The 21,633-nt window shown below is 47.2% G+C and overlaps 1 protein-coding gene across 1 annotated transcript in view; it reads left to right on the top strand.

Annotated features, from left to right (window-relative positions):
- The first annotated feature begins 3,441 nt into the window (after window positions 1-3,441).
- The window catches only part of BLK (BLK proto-oncogene, Src family tyrosine kinase), a 35,847-nt gene continuing 17,655 nt past the window's right edge, over window positions 3,442-21,633 (top strand). Inside the window, exons 1-4 of the mRNA XM_036380311.1 lie at window positions 3,442-3,521; window positions 12,151-12,253; window positions 14,582-14,630; window positions 20,798-20,891. Of these exons, the coding sequence (XP_036236204.1) occupies window positions 3,442-3,521; window positions 12,151-12,253; window positions 14,582-14,630; window positions 20,798-20,891 (326 nt within the window). The remainder of the gene's footprint in view (window positions 3,522-12,150; window positions 12,254-14,581; window positions 14,631-20,797; window positions 20,892-21,633) is intronic.

Raw genomic sequence — 21,633 nt, 5'->3', positions numbered from 1 at the left:
GGACACTGTAAATAAGTGTCCTGCTAGAGGAGTGGGAACAGGGAGGTTCTGATGGTAAAGGAGACTACTCATTCCTAAAAGGGAAGAGAAAAGCTTGGCCAGCCCATGAAAACAAAGTCTAGAGGAAATGAGCTGCCCATTTGCAGCAGAAGCATGGGGAAGCAGTCCTGGGAGCCAGCTGGGAAAGCAGAGGGACCTTCATCCTCTCAGTTCAAAGCTGGAGATGCCTCTGCAGCAGAAATCCCAACAAGAATGCCTTTGGTTCAGTGTGAAATGGATAAAATGCCATGAGATGGGCACTGCTGCACAAGGAGGCCGTGCAGGGGCCACCATTACATGAGTCTGGCTGTGGGGTCATCCTGGTGGGCTGTGGGGTCATCCTGGTGGGCTCTGGAGTCATCTGCAGGGAGGCTTTCCCAGGAATGGCTTAAAACTGACAGAGAATAGGTTTAGGTTGGATATTAGGGAGAAATTCTTCCCTGTGAGGGTGGGGAGGCCCTGGCACAGGTTGCCCAGAGAAGCTGTGGCTGCCCCTGGACCTCTGGAAGTGTCCAAGGTGAGGTTGGATGGGACTTGGAGCAACCTGGGATGGTGGAAGGTGTCCATGTCCACGGGAGGGAGTGGCACTGGATGATTTTTAAGGTCCCTTCCAACCCAAACTGTTTTGTGATTCTATAATTCCATGATTTCACACTCGTGTCAGGGCCTGCAAAGACACTGGAGAACATCTGGGGACTGACTTATGAGAACAGGGTGGAAGCCACCACCAGAAGGACCCTGCTTGGCTGGGTGAGATCCCAGCCTGTGCTTTCAGGTCGGGGGAACAGGGACAGATGGAGCCCATCTGGAGTGACTGGGAGCTGCAAATGAGAGACTTTTTCCCTTTTTAGTGCCCTTTTTCACAAGCTTTCTCAGGGTTCCCCCTCCAGCTGCTTTCAGAGGACATCCCTGGGCTGAGGATGCAAATTTTCTGGGCTTCTGGATTCCAGAAACTCCATCTCATGGCTATGAGATCCCAGACTGGAAGAAACAGAGGAGGCCCAAGGATGAAGGGATGTGCTCCAGGTGACACGCAGGACACTTTAGATACCAGAAAAACCTCCCTGGGATGCAGCAGGGCAAACCACACCACATCCACTCCTTTTTATTTTGAATTCTTGCTTTTGAGCTGCGGCCATCCCTGGGAGAGCCTCTGCAGCAGGCGGCTGCAGCTGCCGGGTTTCCCCGCTGTCAGCAGTGGGAATGTGTGTCAGAGCAGAGGCAGGTTTCTGTCTGGAGCTGCCACGCTGTCACCCTGCTCCCAGGATGACTTGGCAGACACTACAGCAGAGCTCAGCCTCTGCTGCACCTCGTGGTAGCTACTCCTTCCCACCTCAGCGGTGGATGACAGCAGCTTTCTAAAAGAGCAACTTCCCTTTTCATAGGGATAGGAAGTGAGGCTCATTTAGCAAAGAGAGGTCGCCCACCAAATGCTGAGGGCCTGTCCTAAAGCTCAAAGCACTCCATCTAACCTGACACTGCTTTTTTCTTCCCCAGACCCAAACCTGAGGAGCTCCACCTCCATCCCCTGCCCTTAGCTGGAGGAGAATTGGGAAGGGAAAATGGGAATTGGCAAGGGGGAAGTTTGGCAAATCTGCAAGGGCTTCCTCATTTCTGTGTCTCCAAGAGCAGGCACACCTGGCTGAGGCCTGCTGGGCTGGGTGTCTGTCCTGGTTATCTTCAGTGTCACCCAGGCTTGGAGGGTGTCAGAGGATAGTGCCAGGCTCTTTTCAGTGGTGCCCAGCCACAGGATGAGCAGAAATGGACATAAAATAAACCACAAGAAGCTCCACCTCAACCATGATGAAGGAATTCTTTATGTGAAGAGTGTCAGAGCACTGAAACAGCTGCCCAGGGAGGGCGTGGGGTTTCTTCTTTGGAGACATTCCAAACCCACCTGGTCGTGTTCCTGTGTCACCTGTTACAGGTGATCCTGCCTTAGCAAGAGGGTTGGACTGGGTGATCTCCAGAGGCCCCTTCCAATCCCAAACTATTCTGGGATTCTGGGATTCTGGTCAGATTCTAGGACTCTAGGATTCTGGGATTCTGGTATTTAGAGATTCTGAGATTCTGTGCTGACCCACCAGGGTGATGGGCTCAGTGTGACCCCCCCAAAGGACCTGCAGACCCCTGTGTGTGGCCCAGATAGCCTTGCAGCCCTCCATGGGGTTGTCTTCCTTTGTCAGCAGCACAGCTGCAGAGCCAAGGCTGATTCCCATCCCATGTTTCCAGAGGGGGCACCAGCCACGTGAACCCTGGAGCAGCTGCCCCCACCTCACACATCATCGTGTCCTCAGCCACCCTCTTGTTGTCCCTGTGTCCCGTGGCTGGTAAAGGTCCTCTGCCATGACCTCAGCTCAGATCTGCCCCGTGGAGCTTTTCCTCCTGTAAACACCATCACCAGCGTGGGGTGACCTTTAGCTTGTGCATCACTCCTGGCAGATGTTGGCTCGTGTTTGTCCTGCTCAGTGGGGGCAGCTGAAGTGTAAACGATGTGAGGTCACCCCAGCCTCGAGCTGGCTGAGACCAAGTGTCATTTTCTCCCCTGCTGCCTCTTACAACTCAAAGATGACGCCATGCAATTACCCACAGAGGTGTACATGGTGGTTTTTTGGGGGCCTTGTGTTTGCAACAGCTTAAAAAAAATACACTGAAAACACCACAGACGAGCCAAAATTACACATCCACCATGGGAAGCCTTTGTAGAAACAAATCCTACTTCTTATACAACATTTATCTCCCAGGACAGAGTTTCAATCTCTCAATTGAACATGCTGAGGCAAAGTGAGAAAGTCACTTCCTCAGAGCCACCCAGAAGTCCCTGACCAGGTCTTAATTCGTTAGACCACGCTGCTATGGTCGAGTAGGTTCATAGAGGGATGGAGCTGGCTGGAACAAGATGTGTTTCATCAGTAAAAGGTCTTTTTTTTAGTGACAGAAAGGAAAGATCATTGCAAAGCCAGTTTGTTGGGCTGTTTCCTAAAATTTGGTGGTTTGCATAGTGGAAGTACAATCCATTCACAGTCATTTTCACTGCTTTTAACGACGGCTGTTAATAGCCTGTGGCATTTGCTGGGGTTTGTGTCTGGATTCGCTTTGTGTTTCTCGCCTTCCTCATTGTTATTTTCATTGGCCAGGTTGCCTGGGAAGTGCAACTCCCACCCCCTCCCAGGTGATCATTTTTATAAGCAAAATAGAGCAAAGAATCCTTAGGGGGGGGAGAAAAGAGTCAGTTCTGACACAAAGACCTGATTAAAAAAAGAAATCCCATTAAAAGCATTTGCAAAAAACCAGGCTGCTCCTGCGGTCCGGGGGTGTAAAGCTGTTGGTCTCATGGATGGTGTGGATGTGGTGGAAGCCAGAGGCCTCTGAAAGAAAAATTTGGGAAGGGCCTTCAGCCCCATGGAGCATCTGTCATGGGTCCGGCCAGCGGCTCGCGGGTCCTCGGATCGTGTCCCCAGGAGCAGCAGCGTGGGAAGCAGGCAAGTCAGGAACATCCCACCCCCATCCACCTTCCCCTGAGGGTTTTTCTCTGTCTTCATCCACCCTCCCATCCCTCCTTGCCCTATTTTCTCTCCCCACAATCTGTGGGTTAAAGACATGATGGAGGCACTTCCCAGCTCCTGCTGGATCCGGTGCCGAGGGATGGTTTGCAGGGATGTTGTTCCCTCTGTCTGCTGCAAAAGAGGGGAGGACAAAGAAGTGCCAGGTGTGCACATCCTGGCACTCCCATCCCCCACATTCTCCCAGGGCCTGGAGGGGAAGAAAGGATTTTTGTGTGGGGAAGGCTGACAGGAGCTGGACACGGCTGTGATGAGTAGGGAAGTGCTCTGGCATCCCATTGCTATTCCTGACACGCAGCTGGAGGTGTTCAGGTGGGGAATTGGAGATATTCATCTCATGATGGAGGTGAACATCCTTCCCTACAGCCCTTTGCCTCTGCTGAGTGTGGTGGGAGGGAGCCTCATTCCCTCTGAGACTCAATCCAAGGAACTGAATTCCTGAGCTCCAGCCTGCCACCAGGTTCATTTCTCCTCCTGTCCTATAAAATGTTTTCTTCTTCCTAGGAAAAGTCATCCTCTGGGATGTAGGGCCTCCAGGAAGGGCCTTTCCCAGGGCAGAAGTTTTGGTGGTCTAATACAAAGGTGTAGAGCCCATCCATCTCCTCATGTTCTCTGGGCTGGGAGGACCAGGACCTCCCTACATCCCTACAGATTCCTGTGATGTGTCCTCCAAGTGCTGTGGAATGGAGCATCAGGGATTCTGGCCAAGGGACCATGGCCTGTGCCCACTTCCATAGGGTTTGGATGTCAGATAGGGGTGGCCTGCAGAGGGGATTTCTCCCTGCTGTGCCCCTGCTCACCCAGGACCCATCCACAATTTGGCCAACACCAACATTGGGCAGAGAGAGGTTTGAGTCGAAATTTGGATTGCAATTCCAGGCTCTGCAGGAAGTGCTGTTGGGCAGTGCAGTTTTGTCATTAAACCTGTCCCTCCTGAAGAACCCCAGAGTGGCTGCAGGTACCCAGAGGGATGTGCCTCATCCTCCTGGACCCATCCTCCTCCTTGCCCACTCCCACTGCCCCCAAGTCCTGCAGAGACATTCCCAGCAGAATCCCACCTTGCTGCCTGGGCTGAGCTCATGAGGGAAGCACGAAGGGAGGTGGGATAAGCAGTCTGCCCTCCTGCTTTTCCCCTCTCCAAGACCCTGATCCCTGGCTCTGTTTCCTGGCCCACAGCCTCCTGCAGCACAGCCGAGCATCCGTCGGCCTCCAGCGGGATGCAAAGCTCAATGTAAGCAGCCATTTTTCCTCCAGACAGATGTTTTGATTAGGGAATGACCACTCTGGCAACAGGAGGCTGTTTTCTTCTTCTGGAATGAGCAAGAAGCTTTTATTATCTTCTTCTCTTTATTTTTTTTTAATTCCCTGTCAAAAGACTTTCTGCATCTGCTTAAGCTCAAGGTTCTGGAAATCTGTGCTCTCCCACAACCCCCCAGCCTCACAAAGCCTTCTCCCAGAGATTGTCCCAGCTCTTCAGAAAGGCCTGGAACAGATGGATTTTCTGCTTGTTTCACTTGCTTGGGCCAGGTTCACCTGCAAATCATGGCCTAAGAAAAATGGTAGATTTTGTGCAGATATAAATTGTAATAGAAATGGAAAGCTGGCTTGGATTGTGGCAGGAGATCCTAAAATAAGCCAGTGGGCTCCAGTCTCTTTCCTGAAATGTGTACCCCTCACTTAGGGATAAATCACAGGACCACAAAGATCCTGGATTTGTTCATCTGCCCTGAGCTGCTAGGGAACAGATATTTCCAAGGCAATTTGGCCACACTGGCTGTGCTCAAGTCTGGGGCCTGGACAGAATTCAAGCCAGGGAGATGGGATGCACTAGAATGGGGAAGGAGGAGGATGGGGCCAAGAGAAGGAGGCAGCTGCAGCTGCTTTGGGGTTCTTTGGGTGTGTGAGGTTTTATGATGGCTCAGCCCCAGCATCAGCACCTCACCTCAGTGGGAGAGCCCGGCTGCTCCTGGGCGTTCTTCACCTTCCCTTCAAGGACCTTTGGCATGGACCAGAGTGTTTGACAGAGTCCTCATTGCACAAATAAAACCAGGTATCCATCAAAGATCAGGACTGGAATGGGGTCTGAACACTGTCAATAGGATATTCCCAGTTCTCCAGTGAGGATGCAACATGGAAACCCCACATCTGCTTCACTCCCCAGCAAGAACCAGGATGCTTCTTGCTCTGGGCTCTCCAGATCTTCATGGGGACTTCCTGCAGTGCTGGAATCATGGAATCACAGAATGGCTTTGTTTGAATTGGGAAGGACCTTAAAGCCATGGGAAGGGACACCTTCCACTACCCCAGGCTGCTCCAAGACCCATCCACCCTGGCCTTGAACACTTCCAGAGATGGGGCAGCCAGATTTTGGCCACCACACCACAGAGGATGGCTGTAGCCTCCACCTTCTGCCTCTGAGAAAGACCTTGCTCCTGGTTTCAGTGCTCCTTATAGCACAGCACGTTGGTTCAGAGTTGTCTTCTTACCTTCTCTTAGCAATGAAGCTGCAAATTATTTCAAAATATGAGCTAAAAAGGACTTGACCAAAACCCAGCAGAAGTAGAAAATGATCACGGCAAAAACTGCTTCAGTAGCAAATCTTCCTTCTTATTTAAGGAGCTGATCCATCAAGATCTTCAGTAATTCTTCAATTTTATGTCTTGCAAAGCAATCTGAGGGTGCCAGGTCAGGAAATGTTCTGAAGAGCTATTTTATTGAAGGGAAAGAGAATTGAATACATCTGTGATGTGCGGAGAACTGGAGGAAAATTTTTTTACTGAACTTTTTCACTCCTCGCTGATGCAAAAATGCAAATCTGGAATACTTAAATTATTGCATCTGAAGTGAATTGATTTCAGCAATTCTTTCAGGAGAGGGGAGGACTTGCAAAGAGAAATCCATCATTTAAAACCCTCCATAATAGGCTAGATCTGCATTTTCAAAGTAATTTTTTTAGGGTTTTTGAACCCATTTCCTTTTTAAAATGTGTTCTTTAAAAAATAGACATTCGTAAGTTTTAAAATGAATTAACATATCTGATCTTGCTGAACTGTTAAAACACTTTGTTGCGCCCACCACAGAATTTGGATGGAAAGGGGGCTCATTTTGTGATTTCAGTAGGCTTAGGGGGTTTTTTTTGGAGCTGCCCTCAGAGTGAAACTCTATTGGCTTACTTGGGTATTAACCTCTTTTTCCATGGCAGTTTCATGGGGTTGAGGCAAATGGTGAGCCAAGACTTCTGCTTTTCTGCTCAGTTTGGTCTTGTTTCCTTTCCTATACCCGCCCATGCAATCCCAAGGCTGCCTGTCAGTGTCCTCCACATCCCTCTTGCAGAAGGTGCTGGATTCTCATCAGAACTTACTTTAGATCTCTTTTGCCCTGGTAGAGCAAAGCAGCAAATGGCAGTAGGTGGTGCGGGGCTGCTCACTGTAAAATGAGATGGGCAAAGCTTTGAAATGACAGAACCTGAGGCAATGGTGTGAAGGTGGGTCCAGGGAGGTTTGGGTTGGATATTAAGGAAATTTCTTCCCTCAGAGGGTGGTCAGGCACTGGAACAGCTCCCCAGGGAATGGCCAAGGCTGCCAGAGCTCCAGGAGTGTTTGGACAATGCTCTCAGGGATGCACAGGGTGGGTTTGTTGGGGTGTCTTGGGTAGGGCCAGGAGCTGGCTCAATGATCCTTGTGGGTTCCTTCCAACTTAGGATATTCTGTGATTCCATGATCTTCAAAGAGCTCCCTTTGACTCATTCCTGCGGAAACACTTGAACCTGCACCCACCTCTGTAGCCAAAATGCCACCTCAGCTATCTCTGTGAAGGCTGCTAAAATTGCATTCTATCATTCACCCAGCTTGAACCCCAGTTTTAGAGGTTCTGCTCATACACCCAGTGCTCCTGTGACCTGCATGTCTGTCCCACAAATTCAAGGCTGGCTGCACCACAGAGCTCATTGTCCTGGTGTCTAATGGCTTCTTCAGCTTGGCTCTTCCAGGAACATCTAATATTCTTTACTCATGACCTAGCAGCAGCTAAGCTGGACTCCTAAAATTGTAGAATATCCTGAGTTGTAAGGGGCCCATAAGGATCATCGAGTCCAGCTCCTGGACCTGCACAGGCCCGCCCCAACAATTCCATTGTTCTGTTTCTGAAGCTGTTTTTTGCTAAATGTTTTTATGCATATAGAATCATAAAATCCCGGAATGGTTTGGGTGGGAAGGGACCTTAAAGACCATCCCATTCCTCCCCTTGCCATGGGCAGGGACACCTTCCACTATCCCAGGTTGCTCCAAGCCCCATCCAGCCCAGCCTTGGACACTTCCAGAGTTCCAGGGGCAGCCACAGCTTCTCTGGGCACCCTGAGCCAGGGCCTGCTCACCCTCACAGGGAAGAATTTCTTCCATATATCAGACCTAAATTTCCCCTCCTTCAGTTTAAATTACTCCTTGTCTTATCATTCCATTCCCTGATGAAGAGCGATATGGAAAAAACTTCATGTTGCCTTAAAACTTTTTATTCTGCTTGTTCCGCTTTGAATTTTGGTCACTTTAAAAAGAACTTGTTTTGGAAGCTTGAAGAAAAAAAGTTTCCCCGCACATAGTTATTAAATAAAACTCACATTTTTAGATGAGAAACAATATAAATTCACAAAAGGAAATTTCTATGATTTTCTTAGTTATTGTGCCCTCCCCAACACTCCTTTCCACTGGAAAAAAAAGTAAAAACAGGGTGGGACAACTACTCTAAGTAGCTTTTCTCATTTGTTTTTTCTTGTGAAGATAATTCTAAAAGCATTAATCAGAAGTGAAACACATTGTCATGACAGTCACTCAACTCAGCCGCTTTTATTTTTGAAAATAAAATTACTTTTTACCAATCCAAGGTTCTACCAGCTGTGAAATAGGAACCAGCAGCTCGCTGTATCCAGCAATATTTGCCTGCTATTTTGGGTTTTGTAAAACACATTTTGGGACTATTTTGGGTTTTGTAAAACGCCTGTTGGCCCAAAGGATGGTGGCGTTGGCTGCCAAAGGTGTTGGAGGCAACTGGGAGAGTGGCACCAGTGGATTTTGTAGGGACTGTTGAATCCCCAGAGCTGTTCAAACCCCTTCTGTGTGTGGGTGGGAGAGAGTGACCTTTGTGGGAGGCTTGACTCGAGGTGGGCTGTGTTGTTCCCCTCTCTGAGCTGCTTTTGCACGGCTGTGTCTCCAACACGTGCGTGGGGACAGAGCTGAGCCTGTGCAAGGCTGCAGAGAGGTGTTTCCATTCTCAGCAGGGTGCAGAACGGGCTGCAATGTCCCCATGGGGGTGCACAGGTGGTCCCCACTCCTCTCAAGCCCTGCCAGAGGAGCTGGGATGGCCCCAAGCCCCTGGCTGGACTTGCTGACGTTGATGTTCCTCCAGGCCTTTCCCGTTCTGCCCCATCAGTGCCACCACTGGGTACCAGAGTAGTAAAAAAAAGATTCTTGGCCCAGGGGGAGAAGTAGCACACAAGACTGGTGTGGATGTTTATGATTAGATTTATAAATAATACAACAAATATTGCCAATGGATATCTAAATAGTAGCTCCATCATCTCCTGCAGTGGTTATGGTGTCACCAGGTAGTTTCTCCTGTTGAACCATGAGACCTCCTCACTTTCTAAACTGCTCAAAGAAATCTAACTGTGGCTCACTCCACTTAGTGTCAGATTTGGCCAACAGCCTGTGACTAAAGCATCACAGTCTGAGCAAGCTCAGCTAGAAATGTACAGATTTTCAGTCTTTGGCCCTGCAGAATTCACAATTGCAAAGCACCTATGGAGCTACTTCAGGATTTATCTCTGTATTTGACCAGAACTGAGAGCTTTTACTCACTTACCCAAAAGTTCCCCATCTTTGGGCTGGATGTGCTGCAGGTGTCCCTGCCAGGGTGAAGACCCATCCAGAAGCTGCCTTCCCTCTTGGAAGATCAGTTGGTCCAGAGGGTCCAATCTCCAACAGTATTTTATACCCTTTTTCAGGCCCCCAAATCATTGCAAACATATTATTATTATTATTATTATTATTATTATTATTATTATTATTATTATTATTAATAATAATAATAATAATAATAATAATAATAGTAATAAATTTTGTGAGCACTTGGTGTTCCTATGATTGGACAAATCACATTGACTGACACAGAGCGGAAGGGGAGAGGGAGGATGTGTGTGGGAGGATATATTTGATGGCCAAAATATCTTTTATTGCCATCACACATTGAGAGCAACTGAAAACCCCAAAAGCAGCATCCATGATCCTGTAGATGGTCTGTCAATCCTCCCATAAGATCATCATTGTGACACAACTGGCAGTCAAAACGAATTGTTGACTCGTGCTGCATCTCACATTCTCTAAATCTGCCAAAAAATATATGGCAGTTGCATGAATTATCTCTCATTTGGGAGCAGAGTATATCAGAGATCCCAGGATTTTCAAGGGAGACCATAACAAGGACAACAAATCAATGCCAAATATGTAGGTGGATTTTCTGTCTTTCACAGTTGGTAATGAGTGGTAGCTGAAACTTATCCATCGTCCAGCCTTGACTGTAAATGATACTTTGCTCTTTCCTGATGCTGGAATTAAAAAAAAGGGAAAAAAAAAAGAAAATTCCAGCCACTCTCGTGGCAGAAAACCCCCATGATCCAGAATCTGAAATCCTGGCACAAAGTTGAGAGTGGAAAAGCAGGAAAAGTTCCCCTAATAAATCATGTGCCATTGCACCACCAGATCTGCTAAGCAGAGCAAAGCTCTGGGTACAACCTGGAGGCTGCCAAATGAAAATGAAATTGCTGCAGGAACTGCTCTGGTTGATTTAATAGGTGAAACTCCCCCTCCAACTGTGCTGTCAGTGCCTGGAGCGGAGCTGAGGCCTGGGGACAGATGGATGGGCCATCTGTAAACCCAGGTCAAAGGAAATCTCAGAGATGAAAACTTTTGGATGGAGGGGGGGAAGTGTGCATCAGGCTATCCTGAAATATTTCACCAATTCCTTCTATTTTGCACACCTTATCAGTAATAATAAAAAACAAAGCAGAAGGGAGAAGACATTTAAAAATTAAAATATTGTGGTGGCTCCATTAGAAACCTCATTTTAGAGTCCCAGATTTTGAAATATTAGATCTGTGCTAGAAAGCAAAAGAAAAAAAGTTGCTTTTACTGGAATATTTTTCCCTGTGAGTCTGGCTGGCTGGGAGCTTTTCTGAACACACTGGTTGGAATCTGACTATCAAAAAACAGTGCCAGACTGACATTTGGGGGTGTCCCTGGACCTGTGGTCCCTGATCCTCCAAGATCACTGCAGATCTTAGATATTTTGGCAGAAATAGGAGTCACTGTGTCTCTACACAGCGAAGAGTATTCAGGGTTTAATTTTGGGGGGTTTTGGGCATGTAGCCCACACCTTCCAAAGCCTTTGGTTCAAAGCAGGAGTGGGGCAGACTTTGGCACTGGATGTTGCACTTCAGCAATGCTGGCTTCATCTGCTCCTTCATTTTTGAGGCTCCAAGAAGAGTTTGGCCACTTTGGCTATCCAGACCCATTATTATCCTTGAATTCCAGACTGGAGCTGAAATTGCATTTCTAGGATGAAAGTCAAACAGTCCTCAAGCCCATGTTTGGAAACCTTAATGCAGACCAGATGATGATCCATGGAAAGGGTTTGATTCATTTGTGTCTAGTGATCCTTGGGGTGTCCAGGAGGTCTGAGACATCCATAGGGTGTAGGGAAACCTAATCCATGATTTCTGGAAGAGCCACACCTTTTGAGGACCCAGAGCACATCAAAAAGTGCCAGAGTGCTGCAGATGGATGAGACGAGCCCTCAGCTTGTCTTTACAGGCAGGATGGATGCAAGCTGCACCACATTCCTTGAACTTCTTGCAGTATTCCGAAGGGCCAGAGAGGTCCTGTGGCTTCCTGGACAACCCAAGTGTGAGCCTGAGCTGCTGAAACGTGAGGAGCAGCGGGCTTGGTTCCGTGCATGGCGCGGCCACATCCGCGCGCTGGCCCTGCTGCGTGGGAGGGACAGGAGCTGCAGAAAGCCCTGAGCTTCCTGAGGTGACTCCTTCTCAGGCCAGGGACCCTGTGACTCTCCTGAGGCCCTGGTGCAGCTGAACAGCTCAGCACAGGGCTGTTGATAAATCCATCTTCATCCCTCTGGCATCACCCAGCTCTGGGTGTTCGATATCAGATGGAAATCTCTGAGTTGGAGAGGGGACATGTCCGAAGCAGTCACTTGAGTCTCTTTTTCTTGTGTTTCTGGTGACTTGAAGTGTCTGTTTGAACCTCATATGCAAAGTGTGAAACACCAGAGTCATGTGGGAACAGAAACCATGGGGTTCACAAGGTCCAAGGCAGCAGAGGGCTGTAGACAGGATGGTTTTCGACTCCTCTCTTCACTGTCCCATCGTCCTGCATTCTGATCCTCTCCAGCTTGTTCTAAATGAATGGAAAGACTTTGTGCCTCAGTGCCTGCACCTTTCCCCAAAAGCTGTCTCATTAAAGACGATTTCTGCTCTTCCTTCCAGAATGGGGTTGTTTGGCAGCAAAAATCAGCTGATGCCCAATGAGAAACACACTTCTGGAGGCAACCCAAAAACCAAGGGCAAACCTCCTCCTGCCCCACCCAAGGTAAGCCTGCAGTTTTCTGTCCTTTTGGGATCCCTCCACAGCTCAGTTGGTATCTGGGGTGATGCAGGCAATATTTAGAGTCATATAATCACAGAATTATTTGTGTTGGAAAGAACCTGAAAGCCCATCCAGTTCCACCCCCTGCCATGGGCAGGATCACCTTCCTTTATCCCAGGTTGCTCCAAGCCCTGTCCAACCTGGCCTTGGACATTTCCAGGGATTCAGGGGCAGCCACAGCTTCTCTGGGAAACCTGGTCCTCCCAGCTGATCCCTTTTGGACAGGGGTGGGAAGGGCTCCGAGGAACCTCTGTATATTTCAAACCCCTAAAATAGTGTGTATTGAAATATCTTCTCATCAGCACTTTGAAACCCAAGCTGATATTGCTGACTTGCAAGATGGGTCAGATTCAGGCTAAGATTCAGAGTTGCAAACCACAGTGGAAACTTCACCACTGCGAGTCCTCAGCGGGTTCAGTGAAGAGGGTCTGCAGCCAGTCTGTGTTGGGCTGAGCTGAAAATCAGAAATCCTGGGCCCTTTGCATTCCCTCAGCCTCTGCTGGCATGGACACAGAACAGGAAGAAACTGGGGAAGGATTTAGGAGACCTCAAATGACAAACTTGTTTAAACTTTGGAAGTCACTTCGCCTCTGTTGCTGTCCAAAGGAGGTGAAGTTGTTTTGTCTTTCCTTGCCCCTGCCAGCACTGCAGCCAGCACAAGAGAAACTCGAGTTGCAGCTCTCATGTGAAGACCATCTCAAGCCCTGGGAGAGGGGAGGAATTGCAAATCATTGCTTTTTATGACAGCTGGAGATGTTTTTCACTCCTTTACTTTCATTTCTGAGTTCTCCCACGGCCATTCAGTCCAGTTTTCATGACAGCAGATGTCAGATTGACCAAGAAGATGTTATTTTCCTAAATTTCATCCTCTCCAGCTCACTGGAGAGGAGACACTATCAGTATAAATACAGTATCACTGGCCACCTTCTGCCATTCATTATTTTTTGCCACAGGCACTCAGCTCTCACATGTCAGGGGAAATCCAAATTTCTTCCACTTAAATGAGAAATGGCAGCAGATGAGCAGCTCTCCCACCCCACACTGCTGCTGAGCTGGGGTGAAAGGATAGTGCAGGCAGAAAACACGAGGTGTTTTTAGTTCTGTTGTCTGTATTTCACCACTTTTGCACGTGTATAAAAATACCCAGTGTGGTCAAACACCCACCATGGGAGCTGTGAGGTGGGTGAAGGCCAGTTTCAAACTGTTATCCCCCAAAACAAGGTGGTTCCATCCCAGCTCACTTGGAATGATCTATGGACAATTTGCCAGTTCCAGCAGCAGGGCCAAACCAAACCAGGAGCAAAGTAAACATTTTAAAATTGTGCCCAGATGAGCTGCAGCAACTTGTTGCTATTTAATTTCACAGTCTGCAATTTCCCCCTGAGGGACAGTGGAGGGGCAGCTGCAATCTCTGCTCCCTGTGACCAGTGACAGGACCCAAAGGAACAGCTGGAGCTGTGTCAGAGGAGATTTAGTCCCAGTTGGGATTTGGGACTAATTCCCAAATTGGGAATTTTTCCCAGTTTGGATATTGGGAAAAGGTTCTTCCCCAGAGGGTGTTGGGCACTGAGCAGGGTCCCCAGGGAATCTCCCAAGGCTGCTAGAGCTCCAGGAGCATTTGGACAATGTTCCAAGGCACAGGGTGGGATTTTTGGGGTCTCTCTGCAGGGCCCAGAGCAGGATCAATGATCCTTGTGGACCCCTTCCATCTCAGGAATCATGGAATCATTGGATCATAGGACATCCTGAGTGGATATCCACAAGGACCATCTAATATTCTATGATTTCTACAGTTCTCTGATTAATTAGCTGTTGCAGCCACTGCCTCTGCTTTTTTAATGTAGTCTTGAGCAAAGGATATCGTATACCCATGATCCTGGGGACAATTATGGCAGAGTGTCTCTGGTTTTCTGCTTCAAACAACTCTGCAATTGCCATTTCTCAATTGGACCATTCATCTCTCACCCCTCACTGATCCTAAATCTGGCATCAGTGGACAGGGGTTGGATGGAGCAGGCTCCAAATGAGGGGGCAGCAGATTTCTGCTTTAACTCAGAGGGAAGCCAAGGCTTATTGCAGCTTTTCTGTGAAGACAGCTGTGAACACCTCACGGCAAAAATGTGCTAAAGCCATCACAGCTGTGAAGCCAGGCACAGGGGCTGCAATGGTCTCTGGACCAGACTCCCACTCGTCTGTGAAGCTGAAATCAGTTCTTCCTGAAACACAGCAAAGTGATAAATATCTCCTTTTTCCTTTCTATTTCTATCACAGGGGAGACAAGTTATCAACAGCCCTCATCTAAACCAAGCCTCTGCACAAGGTAAGGCTCTGTTTTCTTTGCCTCCCCATGGGGTTTTGCAGGGTGGTGGTCCCCAAATGTCAGGGTTTGAGGACGAGCCATCACTTCACATCACAGGCGTGTGGTTTCTGTATTTGCAGCCGTGCCAGGCAGGGAGTTTATCAGAGTGGTTCAGAAAACTCAGTTTACATCACCAAGTCCTTGCAGCTGCCAATTTTCCCCTTGCTCATCAAAGAAATCCAGAGGGAAAAGCACTCCCTCTCCTTCAGAAGCCAGGTGATCTTTAAGGTCTCTTCCAATCCTGTGATTCCACGATTGCTGGAGCAAAGGGAGATCTGAGCCTGGAGCTGTGTGAGACTTCTCTGCCCTGTCTGCAGTGTGACAAGTCATGGATGCTTTATCCAGCCAGCTGAAAATTTCAGAGGAAATAGCAGGCATCAGAGAGCCCAGAGAGGCTACAAAGAGAAGAAGAAGAAAGGGAAGAGAATAAAATAAGGATACACAGAGCCCCTGCCTGGAGATGGGCTGTTGGCTTCATCCACCTCTGCAATTATCTGTGGGTCACAGATGGTGTTTGGAGATTATTGCCTTTTATCAGGGAGCCCTCAGCTCCCTCTGCCCAGCCTCCAGCACCAGCTCATGTGTGTTTTTGTCAAAGAAATTCTGCAGATTAAGGACAGAGGGAGAGATAATTAGAAGAGGGGGGTGAAATAGAGGAAGCTTGGAAGAGGGCAGTAAGCAAAACGTGAAAGTTCTACCGGTGGATGAAAGGGTAGGATTAGGGGAGATGGTGTGAGGGAAGAGAAAAGGGGGATGGTGAATAAATGGGATGGGTGGAATGACAGTGTTAGGTCTTCTTAGGTCTTATGGATGGTGATGGAGGGTGCCTACCATGGGCCAAGCACAGGAACTCCTGCAACATCAAAATGTCGTTCAAATTTGGCTTTTGTTATGGAGATCAAATTTGTGGGAGGTGAATATCTTCAACCACGTGATCTGGGGTGTGTTTTCATGGAAATGCCATTTTTCCAGAGACTGTTTTCTTTTGCAGAATTGTTTTCATGGCACGTTTCCAAGTGGCCATGCTCTCCCACCTCCCCAACTGAGCAGGGACTGACAGTTTGTCCCACAATTTTTATCACAGAGTTTTTTTTCACAGGGTTTTTATCACAGGATTTTTATCACAAGGTTTTTTCCACTCTGGTCAGAGTCAGCGCAGAAATTGTGATCAAGGAGGCGGATTTTACTTCTCCTTCATGCCCAAAGGCAGAAGTTGAAAGATGCTAAAAAATGGATTAAGTACAATATTAGCCATTTTCAGCTCTCAAAACTAATTTTGTTCATTAGATTCAGTTCCAGTTCTGGAAGAATATTCACACTGACAGTCTGGAAAACTTCCTATTTTTCTCTGCCAGTGTCTGAGTTTCCTGAAATGATGGTACATCTGACTGTGCCCTGTATGGCAAAACAGGCTGATAAGAACCAAGCAAGATGTTTGAGATACCAGAGATCTTCTCCTAAGTGACAGCAATTCAAGTAAATTGAAAGAGAAAGCACAAAATCCAGGCACTAATATCATATGAAAAAAATAAATTTAGAGACATGAATTAAATCCTGTGGGAGCACTTTAAATTCAATCAGGGAAAATTATTGGCTATGGAAGTGTGTATGGCACATGATGTAAAATCAACCCTTTCTTTTCCTGTTTTTTTTTTTTTTTTTAATTTTTGTGAGTTTTTTCGTTTTGCTCTCCTTGAGTTTTGAATGATTTTTGTTGGGTTTTTTTTCTGATCTGAGTTGTTGAAATTGTCTCACACTTTCCAGCTTTCACACCTCTGTCTCAGAAATAATTTCTTTATTTATTTTTAACAGAAACCTAATTCCTCCTGACATTATTTATCCTCATGGAAATAACACAAAGGCAGGCAAGGGGTGCAGATCTCTGGATTCAATGTGGTGCACGTGGCATCACCAATCCTTTTTTCACTTTGGGTGATTCTCCCATGGTGTGAGTTTCCCATTCATTTTAACACCATTCCCTGAGCAATCACAAAGTTTTTAAGGCTGGTTTTAAGTCTCTGTGGAGTCAAAATTTTAATTCTGAGCCCCCAAAGCCCCCAACACTGCAAAGTCCTGGCCCCTGGTGGGCCCCAAATCTAAGAATCCCATGGTAGGGCTGCTGTCTGCTTGCATTGGATGGATAAGACATAAAAAATAGGAAGAATAACCCCTGCCCTTGCCCTTCCAGCTGCTCACAGCTGGATTTAAATCCCACTGATGGAAAGGGCTGGTGGGTTTGGTGCTTGTCCTCAGGCATTTCAGTAACCTGCAACATCCGAGGAGTCGAAGTCCCTGCAAGGTCATTTCTTCTGGTGAGGAACCACCACTTCTTCCACCTCTTCACTTGCTTCTTGCTGACCAAAATATGAACAGGACTGAGTTTCAGGGTGTGGAAGTTTAGCATGGTCTGGAACTCGAGGTCTTCAGTGGCGTCTCAAAGTTAATGCCGAAATTCTTGGTTGTTTTGTTGTTGTTACTTGAATGTGGATTTGAGTTTGAAAGGAATGCTGTCAGAAACGTGAGTTTGAGCTGAAGTGGGAGAAGGAAGGGTTGTTTCTACTGGAAAAAAAAGGGCTGAGTTTTCAGTGAGAAATTAAAAAACTTCTAACCAAAAATGTTTACATTGATGTGGAGCATGTCTGAGGAGAGAAGGCTGAGGGAGCTGGGGGACTCAGCCAGGAGAAAAGGAGGCTCATGGGGACCTTCTGGCTCTGCACAACTCCCTGAAAACAAATTGTAGCCAGGTAGGGGTTGGGCTCTTCTTCCTGGTAAAAAAATGAAAGGACAAGAGGAGATGGCCTAAAGTTGCACCAGGGGAGGGTTAAATTGGATACTAGGAAAGAAATTTTCACAAAAATGTTACCAATCTTCAGATCAGGCTGCCCAGGCAATGGAATCACCATCCCTGGAGGGATTTAAAAGCCACAGGAATGTGGCACTTGGGGACATAGTTTAGGGGTTGCCTTGGCAGTGCTGCATTAAATGGTTAAACTGGATGACTTTAGAGATCTTTTCCCAGTTTAGGATTCAGTGATTCCAACCAGCCCATGCCAGGCTGAAACAGAAAGCTGAGCTCATTTCCAGTAGCAGCAAACCATAGTTCAGTGTACCCAGCTGGCCAACGTGTCCTGCAAGTTGTCACTCACACCATGACCATCCCAAAATGGCCCCAGACCAATGGATGATCCTGTGGGACACCCTGGCACAGTCTAAGCCCTGCTTTGTGGCCATGAGGTGGTTGCAAAGACTTTCCATTCAGGACAAGCCAGCAGTGGGAGGACGGGTTGAATCATTCCTATTGAGCCACCAAACTGGCACTGAGCCTCTGCAAACCCTGCTGGTATCAGAGTTTGCTGACAGCAGCTCTGAGCCAGGATGTGTTTGGCTCCCAATCAAAGTCCTGGGGCTGGCAGCTTTATCTGAGAGCTCCTCACAGCCCCAATGAGCCTTTCGTGGCCTGAGTGGATCAAACTGGTCCAAGGCAGTGTAATCCACGTGTTTCTCATGGGGTGCTGGACTCAGGGACAGGAAGAGCCCCTTTCATCATGAGATGGCAAATCCTGCTAGCTCGGGCAGAGAGAGCTTTTCTTCTGGCTCATTTCAGTGTGCCTGTTGTGGGATAAGAGGTGATAAAGTATTTTTTCAGCATACAAACCCTTTTTGTCCTTGCTGTATTCTCTCTTTTTAATTTCACTTATTTTCACTTATGTCAGTCGCTTCGAGATCAAAACTCCATTTTCATTTTCTGGAGTTCACAGCCACTCTGGGCTTGGATATATTTACACACTTGCTCCTATTTTTCTGAGCACAAGTGTGATCGCTGCATTATTTCCCTTTCAAAAGGACCAGGAGGGTGTGTGTGTGGATGGCAGGCTGGTTGTGGACACCTCATGCCCCAAACCCTTTCATGTCTGAGCAGATGTGTGATAACAACTTTCTCAAGGAGGCAGACAGAGTTTGGGTGCATTGCTAATTCGAGCTGCCTCAAGGGGAAGCCCCCAACCGTGCCAGCTATTTTCAGACTTCAAAGCATTCTCCCTCCTGACTGATCATCCTTTTCCCATCCTGGGAGAGAGGCTCTGCTGGAACCTCTCATGGATCTCCGATTTCCTTCTCAAAAGCCTGAAGGGAGCTGCTCAGGGCTCTGCTTTCCAAAGCTGCCTTTCCTCCCACGCTGACCCTTTCTCCTCCCTAACAAATTGCCATCGGAGCAGCAGCCAGCCTTGCACAGACACAAACCCCAAGTCACCCCAGAGACACGGTTATCTTGCAGTGACAAAGGGCCAGTCTGGCTCTCTTGCTGGTGGCATTATTTGAAAAGGTCACCCAAAGACAGTGGCTTGACAGGCTGTTTTGAAAAATGCTAATAATAGGCTGTCCATCGGTCTCAGTGCATTAATTAGGCTGAGAACAAGCTGAAGCCTTCCTGCAGCACAGTTAAAATTCTCTTTTTTCTTTTCTTTTTCTTTTTCTTTTTCTTTTTCTTTTTCTTTTTCTTTTTCTTTTTCTTTTTCTTTTTCTTTTTCTTTTTCTTTTTCTTTTTCATTTTCTTTAAAATTTTCTTAAAATTTTTCTTTTTCTTTTCCTTTTTCTTTTTATTTAAATTTTTCTTTTTCTTTAAACTTTTATTTAAACTTTTATTTAAATTTTTATTTATCTTTACATTTTTCTTTTTCTTTTCATTTTCTTTTCCTTTTTCTTTTCCTTTTTATTTTTATTTAATTTTTTCTTTTATTTAAATGTTTATTTAAATTTTTCTTTTTCTTTTAACTTTTATTTAAATTTTTATTTAAATTTTTTTTTATCTTTACATTTTTCTTTTTCTTTTTCTTCTTCTTCTTCTTTTTTCTTTAAGTTTTTCTTCCAATTTTTCTTCCAATTTTCCTTTAAATTTTTCTTTTTTTTCTTTTTCTTTAAATTTTTGATTCTCTTTAAATTTTTATTTTTCTTAATTTTTTAAATTCTGTTTTTGCCCTTCTCCTTCTTCTTCTTCTTCTCCTCCTTTCCCTCCTTCTCCTTTCTTTTTCTTTTTCACCCTGGAGTTTTGGTTTGATTTCTGTGATCCTGCGCATGTGCTGATTCTTTTTATAAACTTTGATTTGCCCCAGAATAGCTGCTCTTTTCTGCTTCAGCAGCTCTGAGCGTGCAGAGCACAGGGGAAAGGTTGCAGCGCTTCCCCGAGAGCAGCCCCGGCACCTCTGGGGTTTGCAAACCAAGAGTTCAGCTCCAGCACACAGGGATCAGCCTGGGCTGGGCCAGAGCATGGTGGCACGTGGACAGGGCTCATAAAAATGAGAGAGAGAGGGATTTTTTATACGGGCAGAAAGTGACAGCACAAGGGGCAGCATTTTAAACTGGCACAACTCTGGTTTGGGTAAGATGTGAGGAAGGAATTGTTCCTTGTGAGGGTGGGGAGGCCCTGGCACAGGGTGCCCAGAGAAGCTGTGGGTGCCCCTTGGAAGTGTCCAAGGCCAGGTTGGAAAGGGCTTGGACCAACCTGGGATAGTGGAAGGTGTCCCTGTCCGTGGCAGAGGGTGGCACTGGATGAGTTTTAAGGTCCCTCTCAACCCAAACCATTCTGTGATTCATTCACTCCAAGGAAAAGTGTTCAGGAGGGAGGGATGACAAGATATCAGATGAGCTCAAAGCACAGGCCATGAGCCCAAGGAGGGCTAAATCCTAGAAACAGCCTCAACAGAAACTCCAATGACTTTATGCTTTTTTCAATTGAAGAACCCCACATCATTTTGAGTCAAATTCCACAGCCGCCATGAGAAATGTTGCAGTTTTCATTTACCACTGTGTAAAACTCAGGCTGAACTCTGACAGGTTATTTATAACCCTTCTAATTCCACACAAACCCCTTTTTCTTGTTGACAGTCTGGGTTTTGTGGACTGGGGGGTGTTTTAAAAATACATACACAGGAAATGCTTTGTTGAATCAGTGTTAATCCCTGAGCAGAGGTTGTGTTGAGCAGGAAAGCTGGATTGGTGGAAAGGTTGGATTTGGGGGTGGAAGGATGACAGAGCCCCATGTTTAGGGGCTGCAATGCCCCACCATACACCCAGGTGTGCATCAAGCCACTCAAGGAACAGTCTGGATGCAAAGGAGTTAATTCTTCTTTCAGATCACTTGTTTGTGGTTGCACTGTACGATTTTCCTGCCTCAAGTGACCGTGACCTGGAGCTGGTCAAAGGGGAGAAACTCCAGGTCCTCTCCAAGTAAGTGACCCAGGAGGAAGTTCAAAGATGAGCACAGGGAGGCTGGGAAAGGGGAAACCTTGGGGTCAGCCACCACTTTGCAGCTGACCAGAGCTGATCCTGTGCCTTGGCTGTGCTCCAGAGCGTGGCTGTGGGTACCCTCTTCTCTCTGCAGGGTGACATTTCCGTGGGTCACAGATACTCTGGGGCTGGGGACTGTCCCTGCCTGGGGGGTACTGGGACCCTCTTTGCTGTCAGTGCCTGTGGGTGCAGAAGTAGCATAAATAACAACAACAACAACAACAACAAAAACAAAAACAAAAAAACAAACAAAACCAAAAAAAACCCAGCTCCTGTCCTGTGTTTGTGCTGATTCTGCTTCTGCAAAGGATGTGGGTTGGGTGTAGTCAGAGGAAAGGACAGAACTGAGCCAGACATTTGTGAGGTTTCATTTCAACTTCTCAAAGTCACCACAGAAGAGGCCCAGTCCATAACAGGGCAGAGGTGAGCTTGGGGCCCCCAGGCCTTGGAGGGCTGCTCCATCCTTGACTGCTGGAGGTTTGAGGTGGCCCCCAGAGGTGACATTTCTCACCCACATGCCAGAGACTGGGACCTGTGGGACAAGGAAGTGGAGAACCCCCTGCATGGGGATGGCTTTGGGTCATGGCTGGTAGCTCAGTCAGCAGTGGGACAGCAAGGTGGGGTGTCTGGAACACAAAGGAAGGAGCAGAAAGGACCCCAATGCATTGTTCAGGAGACAAAA

Source organism: Molothrus ater, chromosome 3, assembly GCF_012460135.2.
Source record: "Molothrus ater isolate BHLD 08-10-18 breed brown headed cowbird chromosome 3, BPBGC_Mater_1.1, whole genome shotgun sequence".
In the NCBI taxonomy this organism is placed as follows: Eukaryota; Metazoa; Chordata; class Aves; order Passeriformes; family Icteridae; genus Molothrus; species Molothrus ater.
This window is presented reverse-complemented; position numbering and strand designations above follow the sequence as displayed.